The 15,285-nt window shown below is 41.1% G+C and overlaps 1 protein-coding gene across 1 annotated transcript in view; it reads right to left on the bottom strand.

The window, feature by feature from the left end:
- Nucleotides 1–6,066: 6,066 nt before the first annotated feature.
- LOC132778491 (uncharacterized) overlaps nucleotides 6,067–15,285 on the bottom strand; it is a 33,070-nt gene continuing 23,851 nt past the window's right edge. The window contains exons 12-16 of the mRNA XM_060781497.2: nucleotides 14,972–15,034; nucleotides 13,009–13,116; nucleotides 11,264–11,351; nucleotides 8,312–8,668; nucleotides 6,067–6,290 (exon numbers count right to left, since the gene is read on the bottom strand). Of these exons, the coding sequence (XP_060637480.2) occupies nucleotides 6,211–6,290; nucleotides 8,312–8,668; nucleotides 11,264–11,351; nucleotides 13,009–13,116; nucleotides 14,972–15,034 (696 nt within the window). The 3' untranslated portion in view covers nucleotides 6,067–6,210. The remainder of the gene's footprint in view (nucleotides 6,291–8,311; nucleotides 8,669–11,263; nucleotides 11,352–13,008; nucleotides 13,117–14,971; nucleotides 15,035–15,285) is intronic.

The following is a 15,285-nucleotide window of genomic DNA, read 5'->3' on the forward strand; positions in this document are numbered from 1 at the left end:
GAGCTTAGAGATCTCGCATGGAGCTCTCGCGAGAACTGGATTTTCGTTTGCCATTACTCCTCAGTCTCAGAGGGGGTTCTGAGAAGCTGTTGTGTTCGATGTATTGTCGAAGGCTTTCATGGCTGGAATCACTAGGTTCTTGTAGGTTTTTTCGGGCTATAGGGCCATGGTCTAGAGGCATTCTCTCCTGACGTTTCGCCTGCATCTATGGCAAGCTTCATCAGAGGTAGGGAGGTCTGTTGGAAATAGGAAAATGGGCTTATATATCTGTGGAATGACCAGGCTCTGCCAGGCTCTGCCAGGGACAAAGGACTCTTGTCTGCTGCAGCTAGGTGTGAATGTTTCAGCTGACCACCTTCATTAGCATTTGAAGGCCTGGCAGAGCCTGGGAAAATGTTCTGTTGAGAGGTGTTAAGAAGTCAGCCATAGCAGACCACCTGATGAACCAGCCTGGACACAGCATATTATTTGAGAACACAGAAATGCTGGACCACTCCAACAACCACCATGTCAGACTACACAGAGAAGCCATTGAAATCCACAAGCATGTGGACAATTTCAACAGAAAGGAGGAGACCATGAAAATGAACAAAATCTGGCTACCAGTATTAAAAAACTCTAAAATCACAACAACAAAACAGCAGAGAGGAAACAACCAGGCACATCTTAACACCTCTCAACAGAACATTTTCCCAGGCTCAGCCAAGCCTTCAAATGCTAATGGTGGTCAGTTGAAACATTCACACCTAGCTTCAGCAGAGAGCTCTTTGCCCCACCCCAATCATTCCACAGATATATAAACCCACTTTCCTATTTCCAACAGACCTCACTACCTCTGAGGATGCTTGCCATAGATGCAGGCGAAACGTCAGGAGAAATGCCTCTAGAACATGGCCCTATAGCCCAAAAAAACCTACAAGAACCTAGCTGTTGTGTTCTTGGAGGAGGTGGGCAGGTTGCCTCCTAGTAGCCTGGTTAAGCTTTCTGGCAGGCCCATCCCACCACTTTGAAGCAAAAATTTTAAACTCATGCCCTGTGTATTTTGTGCTGTGTATTTTAATATGTACTAGCTGTCCCCTGCCACGCGTTGCTGTGGCCCAGTCATGATGTGGAAAAGTAACGAGAAAGTATTGGGATCACTGGGTTGCTGTAGTTTTTTCCGGGCTATATGGCCATGTTCTAAGCCGCTCTTGAGAAGATGGTGGCGGGGTGTAAATAAAGTTTTATTATTATTAAATGAAATTAATTTAATTTACTAAGGAGGCTGTTCAGGTCCTGAACCGGTGCTTGGCCGCTGTAACGGTCTGGATGAGGGCGAACAAATTGAAACTGAATCCAGACAAGATAGGTACTCCTGGTCAGTCGTAAGGGCGAACAGGGCATAGGGTTACAGCCTGTGTTGGACGGAGTTACACTCCCCCTGAAGACGCAGGTTCGGAGCTTGGGAGTGATCTTAGACTCGTCGCTGAGCCTGGAACCCCAGGTTTCAGCGGTGACCAGGGGAGCATTCGCACAGTTAAAACTTGTGCGCCAGCTGCGCCCATACCTTGGGAAGTCTGACTTGGCCACGGTAGTCTACGCTCTGATTACATCCCGTATAGACTACTGCAATGCTCTCTACTTGGGGTTGCCTTTGAAGACTGCTCGGAAGCTTCAAATGGTCCAGTGTTCAGCAGCCAGGTTGCTAAGAGGAGCGGCACTCAGGGAGCATACAACTCCACTGTTGCGCCAGCTCCACTGGCTGCTAGTTTGCTACCGGGCACAATTCAAAGTGCTGGCATTAGCCTATAAAGCCCTAAATGGTTCTGGCCCTACTTATCTCTCCGAACGCATCTCCTCCTATGAACCGACTAGGACACTAAGATCATCTGGGGAGGGCCTGCTCTCTGTCCCGCCTGCATCACAGGCGCGCTTGGCGGAAACGAGAGACGGCCTTCTCAGTGGTGGCCCCTCGGCTGTGGAACGCCCTGCCTGCAGATATCAGATCGGCCCCCTCCCTGCTGACGTTCCGGAGGAAAGTGAAGACCTGGCTGTTCGAACAAGCAATGTAATTGAACATAGGAATACGGAATAATGGATGATGAGACTGGATTCTGATTTTACTGTTGAGACGCGAATGATTGTTATACTGATGTTTAATGATTTATGTTACAGTTGTTTTTAATTGCCCTATACTTGCCTCGTGATGTTTTGTATCGATGTTGTTCACCGCTTTGAGTCGCCTGAGGGCTGAGAAAAGCAGTATATAAATAAAGTAAATAAATAAATAAATAAATTTTCTCCTGCATCTATGGCAAGCATCCTCAGAGGTAGTGAGGTCTGTTGGAACTAGGAAAATGGGTTTATATATCTGTGGAATGACCAGGGTGGGACAAAGGACTCTTGTCTGCTGCAGCTAGGTGTGAATGTTTCAACTGACCACCTTGATTAGCATTCAATGGCTTGGAAGTGCCTGGGGGGAATCTTTTATTGAGAGTGATTTGATGTGCCTGATTGTTTACTCTCTGTTGTTTTGCTGTTGTAATTTTTGAGTTTTTTAATACTGGTAGCCAGATTTTGTTCATTTTCATGGTTTCTTCCTTTCTGTTGAAATTGTCCACATGCTTGTGGATTTCAGTGGTTTCTCTGTGTAGTCTGACATGGTGGTTGTGAGAGTGGTCCAGCATTTCTGTGTTCTCAAATAATATGCTGTGTCCAGGTTAGTTCATCAGATGCTCTGCTATGGCTGACTTCTCTGGTTGAAGTAGTCTGCAGTGCCTTTCATGTTCCTTGATTCGTGTTTGGGCAATGCTGAGTTTGGTGGTCCCTATATAGACTTGTTCAGCAAAGGACAAGAGGTATCCTCTCACCTCTGCAGGAGTCTACCATAGTCCATGCAGCTGTGGACAAGTCTACACAGGGACCACCAAACGCAGCAATGCCCAAACACGAATCAAGGAACATGAAAGGCACTGCAGACTAATTCAACCAGAGAAGTCAGCCATAGCAGAGCACCTGATGAACCAACATTTTATTTGAGAACACAGAAATGCTGGACCACTCTCGCAACCACCATGTCAGACTACACAGAGAAGCCACAGAATAAAACTCCTTGCAGGGTATATTGCTCAACAAAGAATAGCTGTGAGTATTATATTATTTTTGTTTCATAGATATTATTTCTCTATGGTTTATAATTCATGTCACAATGTACCTTTAGCCACTATCTATGTCCCTTTAGGATCCACCCCTCCAGAAGACTGTTGGTGAATTTCTCACCTCAAAAGTTGAGCTTTTTTGATAATTTGAGTAAGTAGAGTTTCTGTATATATTCTTACAAACTTGTTATAACAAATTGTTCAACTGTATATGTGTATTCATGATATGTGTTGTTTGTAGACCCTGACGAAGGCTCTTGTGAGTCGAAACCGGTTGCAGGTTGGAGTCAATTCATGTGACTACTGGAGTCTACTCATGCAATAAAGAGCAGGACATTTTCTCAAACGAAGACTTTGTTTTATACTTCAAGAGAAGAACCAGTTGTTTCTGCTTAATGTGAATGTGGCATTTTTTAAATATGTGTATTTGTAATATATACATTGAGTTAATTTAGTTATTTTCATATTACCACAATCAGTGGATTTTGGTCTCCACAGTTTCAGGGGAACCCATTTTTCTTTTTCTTTTTGATAAATCCATGTTGATTATTAGCGATGACCGCATTTGTTTCTAAGTGTTTGCAGACCACTTCCTTAACAATTTTTTCCAGAATCTTGCCTGGTATTGACGTGAGGCTGACCGGACGGTAATTGTTTGGGTCATCCTTTTTTCCCTTCTTGAAGATTGGGACCATATTGGCCCTCTTCCAATCTGCTGGGAAGTCACCAAACAAGGACAGTAGTTTTACATTATAAAAAGAGTGCAGCCATTTTCCTGGCCATAGTTGCTAACAACCAACATGTAAATAGCTGAGAAGAGGGAGTTGTCTTTCCCTTTATCTTTTCTCTGCTCCACCCATATCTTCAATCCTGAAATGAAACATGTTCATCTCATTCTTGCTTATTTTGGTGAGTATATGCTGATGACCTTGGCCTAACAACACAAGCAAAAGACTTTGAAACAGTTGAAATCCAACTTACTAATGCGTTGAAAGATCTCTCCAGCTACTTCAAAGATAACCACCTGAGGCCTAACCCTGCCAAAACACAAATATGTGCTTTCCATCTAAGACACAGTGAAGACATCTGCCCTTGCGCTATGCTACTCTGCTACTGAGTACGCATGCCCAGTGTGGAACACATCTCACCACACTAAAACAGTAGATGTGGCTCTTAATGAGACATGCCACATTATCACGGAGTGTCTGCGCCCTACACCACTGGAGAAATTACACTGCTTAGCCGGTACTGCACCACCTGACATCCACCGGGAAGTGGCAGCCAATAGTGAAAAGACCAAGGCAGAGACATCTCCAGCTCATCCCCTGTTTGGGTATCAGCCAGTACGTCAACGACTTAAATCTAGAAATAGTTTTCTAAGATCTACAGAGACACTCGCTGGAACACCTCAGAAAGCCAGAGTCCAAAAGTGGCAGGCTCAAACCCAGCACCTCAACCAATGGCTGATACCAGAGACTCCCCCTGGGCACATAGAAGACTGGACGACTTTGAAGGCGCTGAACAGACTGCGCTCTGGCACCACGAGATGCAAAGCCAACCTCAAGAAATGGGGCCACAAAGTGGAATCCACGACATGTGAGTGTGGAGAAGAGCAAACCACTGACCACCTGCTGCAATGCACCCTGAGCCCTGCCACATGCACAATGGAGGACCTTCTTGCAGCAACACCAGAAGCACTCCAAGTGGCCAGATACTGGTCAGAGGGCATTTAATCAACTACCAAACTTGCAAATTTTGTGTTTTGTCTGTTTGTTTGTTTTGTTCTATTAGAAATGTAATACAATTGACTGATTGCCCTGATACGCCAAATAAATCTAAGAAACCATGAAGCCAACAGGAAATTGAAAGTCACCTGGGAAGGTCAAGAAATTGGAACACTGTTTCCATCCTAAATATCTCGGTGTCACCTTAGATCGAACATTAGCATATAGGAAACACTGCTTGAAAACAAAGCACAAAGTAGCCGCACGCAATAACATCCTGGCATCCCCCCCCCCCCGCCCCCAGATGTGCAACGGGAAGTTACTGCTAAATGTGAGAGAAATAAGGTTGAACACTGTGAAAGCCATCCAGTGCATGGCTACCAGCCTCCTCCCAGTAGACACAAATCAAGGAAAAGCTTTATGAGAACTACCACTCCTCTTGGCGTCCCCCAGCAACAGCAAGGGTATCCATCTGGGCAGCTAAACCAGGAAATCCCAACTGGATGCCCCCCCCCCTAACAAAGTTCTTCGTCCAGGGGCAAACCAAGAATGGGCAGTCTGGAACTCCCTGAATAGACTCAGAAGTGGAGTGAGCAGATCAAAAGACAACCTGGCAAAATGGCACTACCTAAAAGAATCCCATACCTTGTGTGACTGTGAAGCAGAACAGACAACTCTGCATCTGTATGCTTGTCCATTGTGCCCTGCCTCATGTACAGAGGAGGAATTGTTGGAGGCTACAGACAATGCCATTGCTGTTGCCCGTTTTTGGTCAAAAGATATTTAGCCACCTGCATACCTTCCATTTTATCAGTTTTATACTAATTTATGCAATGCTTTTGATATGAAATAAATACACTTCTGTAAGTGGAAAGAACCCATCCAAATGATGTTTCCCCCTTTACTGTTGAATATGAAAATATAAGAGGACCAATGTTGCTATTTCTTGCACTGAACGTTCCTCTATTTGGCTGCAATATTATGCGCATTACCCGCTACATGGGCCTTCCTTCCGAGTGCACAGGACTGGATTGTTAATATTCTTTTCATTTCTTCTTCAGCTTTTATGCTTTTATGTGTGAGCACAGAATACTGAGTAACATAACATTAAAAGTAAAGGTTTATGCATTAAAATACTTATGCAACTTCTTTGGTGTAGCTAAACACCATTTTAAATATTAATAACAAAAAAATCAAAACTAAAATTAAATATACACCACAACCATAGTTTATAAAGGGGAAGTAATGGGAAGAAACAAATCAGATAAGAAAAAAAATATTCATCTAAACTTTTAAAACACAGTTTTGAGCACAATATAAAACAACATAAAATAACTAATTATCTTCCTTCAAGTGGTGCGGGCATTCTTCTTGGATTTCAGGGTCACATTTTGAATGTTGATCTTTATCGTCTTTTTAACTTCATTTCCTTGATCAAAGAGAAAAGCGGAGAGCCAAGTTATCAAAAATAAAATTAAACATACAAGTTCCAACTTATATATAGATAATTCCATCACTATAATAAATATTGGCAACTAAGTTTGTGGAAATACCATGGCTTGAGACACAAAAATGAGAGGAATGGCTTGTTTCTTCACAACAGATCAGCTTTGTTATAAAACTGTTGTCTAGAATTTTTCTGTTTTTAATAGTATATTTTTATAGGGTTTTCTGTAAATTCTTCTAGCTAAATAAGAATCTGCTTCTTAAAGTTAAACGCTCTGAAACTAATGTAAAGCAGATGAGTTAAGGGCCCAGAGAGATAGACTTAAAATGAAGGACTGTTTATGTACTATCAGTACTGGCTAACAATGATAGCAACAGTCAACTTACTAGGTCTTGCATGCTATTTCAAAATCTTTGGTAACAGCAGGCCCGTAGCGAGGGGGGGGGGTTTGGGGTTCAAACCCCCCCCCCTAAATGTTTCAGATTTTTTTAAAAAACCTGGTTTACTCATGAATTTTAACTGGTTAACCAAAACCCCATGCTAAGTCTATGAGATGCAAAAAATCAAGAGTCCCTCCAGAACTGCACTATCTCAAGCACTATTTCAGGCAAATATTAGCAATTTATTCACACTGTCATTACTTGCAGCAATAGCCGATGTAGTTGTTCTGGTACAGCTGTACCAGGAGCTCCAACTTTATTTGCCTTGTATTAAATGTTTGCTTGCAGTTTCAGGGACTCTGCAGATAGGTGGCTTCTTTGGTTGCAGTCATAGGGCAAGTCACCTGTCCATCATTGTTAAGTTTTGGTCCCGCCCCTTGCTCAGGGCAATTGGGAAGGGAAGGGAGCCATTTTTAGTTAGTCTCAGCAAGGTAAGCTTATGTATAGGATGTGTGCAAGCTTCCCCTGTACAAAAGCTTCAACCCTGAAGACCTTCCGGGGGAGAAAGGTCTTAAGAGTCTCCAAAGAATTTCCAGGAAAACAGCCCTAAAGACCAAAGAACTCCAGCTGGAGAACATCTACTGCCTTGCTGGTAGGTAGGTCCACTCAGCGTTCGAGACGCAGTTCGACCCGGTAGCGGAGCCCACATCAGTAAGGGTTAGATTACAGTCAGCCTAGGAGAAGTTAAAACGGGGATTTTCCTTTAAAGAAGAGGTTATTGAAGACAGTTGCCTGTCCTTTGTGGGCAAGATTAGGAATTCACCAGTTGCCTAAAAGCTTGGAATCATTTGCTTAACTTTACTGAAGAAAAGAGAAGTTTCTGTTTGATTGTTCATTAATAAAAGACTTTGTTGTACTTCTCAAGCCATCTAAAGACTGTTTGTGGTGGAAACCTCTGAGAACTTCTCTTTAGGCCCCCTGGCTTCCCGCTGAGCAAAGGTTGCACATCCTGTTCTAAAGACAATTATTTACAGGCCCAGCGTGCGACAGAACAGTAGTGAAGCAATCAAGTTGGGGGGGGGGATGTTAAATGCTCTCATTAAGGAGGCCAGACTTGGTGGAGGTGGTTGACAAGGGCGGAGCTGCAGGCTATTGAAGGCTGCTCTGCCCCCTGCTGTGCTCTTTGCTTCAGCGTGAGCTAGGAGGCAGGTTTCAACCCCCCCCCCCTGCGAAAATTTCAACCCCCTCTCCCCGAAAATTTCAACCCCTCCCGAATTTTTTTTCTAGCTACGGCCCTGGGTAACAGTACCCTTTACTGGCATGTACTATACTAAATGGTGGCACCAATGCAATTATGAATCATGGTTAAAGCAGTGAGAATATGATGGAGGAACCCAAGGGAGAAATAATTATACATTTATTCCTTAAGCCTTGAACTGTGTTTAACGATGAGCAGTTTTATGATTAACCACTGATAGATAATAAGAATTTAATCCACCCCCGCCTTGATCTACTTAATTTTAGTGGCTAGCTATTTGTCAAATCTCATAGTTAGAACCTAAAAAGTAGGGTGTTTGGTGCACATGACACATACATACAGAACAGTACAGAAAAGCAAATTACCACGTAATGATGGGTTCAACGCAGTTGGTTTGGGTGAGGTGGCAGCAACTTCACCAGCATTCTTTCTTACACTACTGAGCAACTTTGAAATATGACTCTTAGACGCTGACGAACCAGGAATAGAGCCAATGGGTATATCTGACATATTTGGAAATGAAGGTTTTCTGTCTGATGCAGAAATTTTACCAAGAGAAGCCTGTTCATTGGGTGCATCTACCAATGTGGATGCAGAAACCCCATGCTTAAAATGTTTACGTTTCTCGTTTACACTCGGTGGTGATGCTTTCCGCTTCTTTTGTGGATTGACTGTTTCCATAACTTCAGATGACTGCTTTTCAGATGACTTTTCAGGAAAACCTATAGGACAGAAAAATAGCTAGATAACTAATTTTTTTAGAGATACAAGAATACAGGAGAAAGCACATTTTTAAAGGTACATTGGTAATTGTTTTTTCAAGCATGCCCTACATTAATTTAAATACTTTCTTTCTGTGAAAAGGAAAAAAAAATCAGACATGAAGTCTACCTCCTCTTCAAAATGACTTACTGATTCAAAGCAGATATTTAATATAAAATGTTGCTAGTCATCAATCACAATATGGTGCAGCCATAATTATAATTCAAAGCAGATATCTATATAAATAAAAATGTAATGTTCATTTGTGGGATTAACAGAATTCAAAAACCAGTGGGCGAATTGACATCAAATTTGTACAGCTTACATTTAACAACCCAATGTATGTCCTTCACTCAAAAATGTTTGATTTTGTCATTTGGGAGTTGTAGTTCTTGGGATTTATAGTTCACCTGCAATCAAAAAGCATTCTGAACTCCACCAATGATTGAATTATCCAAATATGGCACATAGAACTCCCACGACGAACAGAAAATATATATCAGTGATCGGTTGGGGGGGGGGGCAAATACTGTTTGCTTACCATTGAAAAATACCTAGGGCCACCTCTGACTGTTACCCCTCTGAAGCTATTAAGAACTCCCATGACCAACAGAAAACACTGGAAGGGTTTGGTGGGCATTGACCTTGAGTTTGGGAGTTGTAGTTCACCTACATCCAGAGAGCACGGTGGACTCAAACAATGATGGATCTGGACCAAACTTGACACAAATATTCCATATACCCAAATATGAACACAGATGGAGTTTGGAGGAAATAGACCTTGACATTTGGGATTTGTACTTACTGGGATTTATAGTTCACTGCAATTAAAGAGCATTCTGAAACCCACAAACGACAGAAATGGGGCAAACTTCCCACACAGAACCCCCATGACCAACAGAAAATACTTAATGCCATCCAGTCCAACTCTCTTCACCAGGGCAAGAAAATGTAATCAAAGCCCTCCTGACAAAGAGCCATCCAGCCATAGATATAGATAGATCTATATGATTCACACACAGACAGATATAATATCATATATTTGAAAGGGGCCCCTAAAGAAGGACAACGATATGTTGCATGTTCCAGAGTAGGCAAATCAGACACTCTCCACATCAACACTGACAAAGAAACAACAAGAAATACTGTTTACCCACAAGCAGAAAGAAATTGCATAGATTAGAAACCATTACTTTATTTTCCAGCTCACCAGACTGGGCCACAGCAACGCGTGGCAGGGACAGCTAGTACACAATAAAAGTGAAAATGTGTGTATGTTGCAGAGGTGTCCACTTGCACAGACAGCCTCACAGATAGTATCCTGCCTCCAGAAACAGGCTATAGTTCCAAGTGCTGAGAAGCCTCCAAAGGCACTCCCTCAACTGACATTGCAGGTTATAGTGAGCGCCATGAACATGTAGCCCAACCCCTGCCAATATCCTCCCCAAACACCAACAACCCAAGGAATGCTTTCATTCGGGGAACTTTCCTTCCTAGATGTTGTTTTTTTTCTCCAGAATGGACATCCCAGGGCTCCTTTCGCTCTCCAAATTTGCATGACCCCACCCACTGCCTCTCACTTAACCCTTTCCTATGCATTCCTATGGCACACAGCAAACAGAAATTGATCTGCAACTGACTGTGGAGCCCTATTCTTGATCTGCATCTTCTTCCGCAGTGAGGGCATTGGTTCTCTCTTTCACCCTCCATTCGTGCCTCTTTAAATTCTGCAGCACTGCTGGTCACAGCTGACCTCCAACTGGAGTGCTCAAGGGCCAGGGCTTCCCAGTTCTCAGTGTCTATGCCAGAATTTTTGAGGTTGGCTCTGAGCCCATCTTTAAATCTCTTTTCCTGTTCTCCAATATTCCATTTTCCGTTCTTGAGTTCAGAGTAGAGCAACTGCTTTAGGAGACGGTGGTCGAGCATCCGGACAACGTGGCTGGTCCAGCGGAGTCAATGCTGATGGTCTTTGCTTCTTCCAGCAAGCTGACGCTTGTCCGCCTGTCTTCTCAAGAGATTTGCAGGATTTTCCGGAGGCAGCGCTGATGGAATCGTTCCAGGAGTTGCATGTGACATCTGTAGACAGTCCATGTTTCACAGGTACTAATCTAAGTATTATACTTTAACTCTATCAAAAAAAGAAGCCATTCCCCTCTCTGAGTAGAGTGGCCCATCTACTCTAAGTACCAATGCTGTTTTCTCTGCCATGACATCACTTCTCGCATATTTGAATGCCTGGACAGGGAGATAGTGGCAGTAGCAAGGGGCTTCTGGACCTGGGACAGCATTTCTGCTTTCACATCTCCATGGAATAACTTTTATCTTATCTATGGGTTATATTGATATTCATAATTTCGACCCTAAAATCTGCCCTTGACTTATACATGAGGGTGACTTATTCATTAGTAAATATTTTAGCTCTCACAACTAATTATTTATTTTGCATCAACAGCATTAATCTCTTAGCCCTTTTTAACACTGGACTTTGTCTGTTGGCCGCTTGATTTTTTTCTCAAAGTTCAAGCAACCATCCTCTCAAGTTCTCAGCTTCTTACCAGTGTTAGGTTCATCATCTGTCTCAGATGTCATCTGCAACGGTTCTGACTCGTCAACGTTTTCTTCTGGATTTGATTCAGAAAAGTCCTAAAAGTAAATTTTGTATACAATATGAAAGTTATTTCAATAAATACTTAGAATGCAATAAATTGTGTTTTTCAAAGGTGATGATGTCTATTAAATAAAACCTTGAGTTTCAATACCTCTTTCGAAAAGAGTAAATCCAAATTTAAGAAAAATGCAAGACCATAACTGTAGCCTATTAACATCAGAAACGGAGAAAGATCTGATCAGCTGGGAAATATATCCACTATCTTGCCTGGGAAGAAAGCAGCCTATAAAGATAGTAATTCTACTAAGAATAATGTCCCTACACATTACATTTTTTTTACAACTCAGAATAGTTAGGTGAAAATTTGGTAGCCGAAAATATAAGAAATTTAGATGATCATAAGTATTAGCTGAAAATCTGTATCAGAAAAAAATAAAAGGAGAAATGGGATTGCCAAGCAGATTTCATTATAATCAAATTATAAAAATAGTGAAAATAAAAAAATGGGAACTTGGATAAATCAACATATACAGGGTGAGACAGCATAACTCCCTTTTTTAAAATGCGTGCCATTCAGTCGGTTGAAGACGTAGCGGAGCGCTAGTGGTCTCGTTCGAAAGGCGGGAGTATACAGTTTTGTCCTGACACAGTTCAGTTGCAATCATGTGTTGGAACAGTGAGGAGTGTGCCTTTGCCGTTGAGGCCTACTTTTTGAGTGGATTTGGAGTGGCTGACCCGCTCTCCAGATTTGGCCCCTTGTGATTTTTTTCTATGGGTTTTTTTGAAATCCTGTGTTTATGTGAACCGTCCAAGGACCCTACAAGATTTGAAGACCAACATCCAGGAAGAAATTGCCAACATAACACCTGCTATGCTGGCAAGAGTCATGACAAATGCCAGAAATCGGTTTACTCAGTGTATGGAGAATGGAGAATGGGGGACGTCACCTACCTAATTTGATCTTCAAAAGTACGTAAAACAAAACTTTAGGTATGCGCCTACATTATAATTTTTTTTTAAAGAAATCTGATTCATACTATGGGTTTTATTAAGTTTTGAAAAAAGGAAGTTATGCTGCCTCACCCTGTATATGGAAAACATTTATGGGAAATGGTTTGGTACAAATCAAAAATATATTATCTCCAGTCCAAAAGTATTATCTCATACAAAATCTCTTCTCAAAGTTTAGTTCGGGGGAAAATAGTATAAATATAAACATTAAAGTAAGATAATTCTTATCATAATCAAATATATAATAGGAAAAATATTATCTGAGCTACAGAGAAAAATAACTTCCTGTCATATATACTTCTGCACAAGTATTTCTTAATTTCAGTGATATAATTAAGGGAAGTTTAGAAAATCATATTGTTAACAGTGCTGTAAAATACTGGGACTGATCTGTGGCATATCATGCCAGGAAATCCAGCGACTTGTTCTCCTCTGCTTTGACCATTGCAGTTTTAAGAAGTTAAAGCAATGTCCCAATGAGAAATCCCATTTTCAACCAGAGGTTCCTGAAACCCTATAGTACCTTGAGAGGTTGCCAGGGGCCTTTGTGAAGAATCGTGATTTTTTTTTTTTTTTAAAAAAAGCAGTTTTTAAAATAATAATTGTATGCATCAGTTTGCTAAGCAGTTTAGAACTTATCTAATCCTATAACAAATAGTGGAAATATTAAGAGGAAATTACTTTTGTTTCTGAAACCTTCTGACGATACACCACCAATGAATCAGTAAGTATCTGGACAACTTTCAAGATAAATGCAGCATCATATTCATCCCCTATTTGAAAGGTTTGCTGGAAAGAGATATAACACAAGTCAAAATATTAAACGAGGAAAAATACAATTGATTGCAAGCACATAAAGTTCAGTTACATGCTTAGTGCAGTCATGCGGTTAATTTTTTGGAGTCCTAATACAGTGGGGGGGGGGGGGGAGTATTTAGTCAAATACCAACTGTACAAGTTCTCCCACTTAAAAAGATGAGAGAGGCCTGTAATTGACAACATAGGTAGACCTCAACTATGAAAGACAACATGAGAAAAATCACAACCCTATAGAAAACCTTTGGAGGGAGCTGAAAGTCCAAAACATCACTGCTCTTACTCTGCATGGAGTAATGGGCCAACATACCAGCAACAGTGTGTCCCAACCTTGTGAGGATTTACAGAAAACATTTGACATCTGTCATTCTCAATAAAGAATATATAACAAAGTATTGAGATGAACTTTTGTCATGGACCAAATACTTATTTTCCACCATAATTTGCAAATAAATTCGTTAAAAATCAGACAATGTGATTTTCTGAATGTGTTTTATCATGTTGTCTCTCATAGTTGAGGTCTACCTATGATGTCAGTTACTGGCCTCTCACATCTTTTTAAGTGGGAGAACTTGTACAATTGGTACCTGACAAAATACCTTTTTTCCCCATTGTATCATACATGCAAAAAAACCTAGTTTCGTAAAAAGTCAGTGAGATGAAACTAGCTTGAATGTAAGTGACAATTTAAATGTTCCACTTTCAAAAAACAAAGATGTTCATCCACATACCAAAGGAAAACTGTCATCCCTAGACATCCACAGAAATGATTTCCCTTTCAAATGATGCACAGCCACCTCCCGTTCCCCTGCACGCAACTTGCCTCATCCTAATAATAATATTAATATTAATATTAATAATAATAATAATAACCTTATTTATACCCCGCTACCATCTCCCCAAGGGACTCGGAGCGTCTTGCATGAGGCCAAGCCCATGCGGTGGCTTGGGAGTGTGGATCAACCCAGACAGCGAGACGGGGATTGTCTACGCCGATGTTTGATCAAGGTCCGGAGAGATGGCAATCGACTTCTGGCCCGGGCACTGCGGTCCAACATGACTGCCTTTTTCGCCGAGAATGCCCTTTTGACCAGGACCCAACCGGTTGCCCATGGTCAGCCAGGAAGAGAGCTGGGCCAGTTGATCGCATCGTGGGCCTTGCTGAGGCTCCTCTGGCGATGGATGAACTCCCCAACATCTCAGTGATCCTAGTGGGGGGTCAGGCCTCCTCGACTGAGGCAATCCGGAGTGGTGAAAATAGAAAGGGGGTTCTATCTGCTTCCATATATGTTAGAGCTGTAATACAACCTGTATGGTGACATATTCTAGGTGACGGGACAAAATTAGCCCTGAATTCAGAGAACGTATTTCTATCATTACCACTGAGTACCATAGCACTATGGATTTTTTTCATAATGAAGAGCACTGGCATTAATACATAGGTACATTTCCTTTTAGCCTTGGAAACTACTTTTCAAAAGTTATTTTTGTTTTCATTTTAAGATAACTATGTCCCATTAGCAAGTAATCTTTATTTGCCATATATTGTTTGCAATTTATGAAGCTCTACCACAATAGTGATTTTGCTTTAGGCACAAAATTGAAAACATTCACTGGTGCTTGCACTGGAAAATAGCAATTATTATAGAAGAACACTGAGGTGAGGGTATTTATATGGTGTGTAGAAAAGAGCAAGTTTAACCAAAATATTGTTTGCACAGCAAAGAACAATCAAATTATATCCTGATATAATTACATTATATTTTTAAGGCACCTCCACATCTAGACTAGTGAAACAGACAACATAGATACATAATTTAATACCTACCAGATAATGTATAATTTGTTCATTGTTAGTGAATAAATATGAACCAATTAACTCTTCTTTATTCTGTAAAACAAAAAAAATCTCTTTTTTAAAATCAGTTATTTAAAAAAAATTGTATATAGAGAAACTAGGAGTATGACATTAAAATGTGAAAAATCTGTTTATAACCAGAATTCTTGAAGTTATTTTATTTTAATTCCATATAAATAGAAATATAGCAGTAAATGTCAAAATATAGTAATGGTTTTAACTAATGACTAACTGAATACAGGAGAGACAATGTAGTGTAATAGGAGACAAGCTGGAATGTGTCC

Source organism: Anolis sagrei, chromosome 6, assembly GCF_037176765.1.
Source record: "Anolis sagrei isolate rAnoSag1 chromosome 6, rAnoSag1.mat, whole genome shotgun sequence".
Taxonomy (NCBI): Eukaryota; Metazoa; Chordata; class Lepidosauria; order Squamata; family Dactyloidae; genus Anolis; species Anolis sagrei.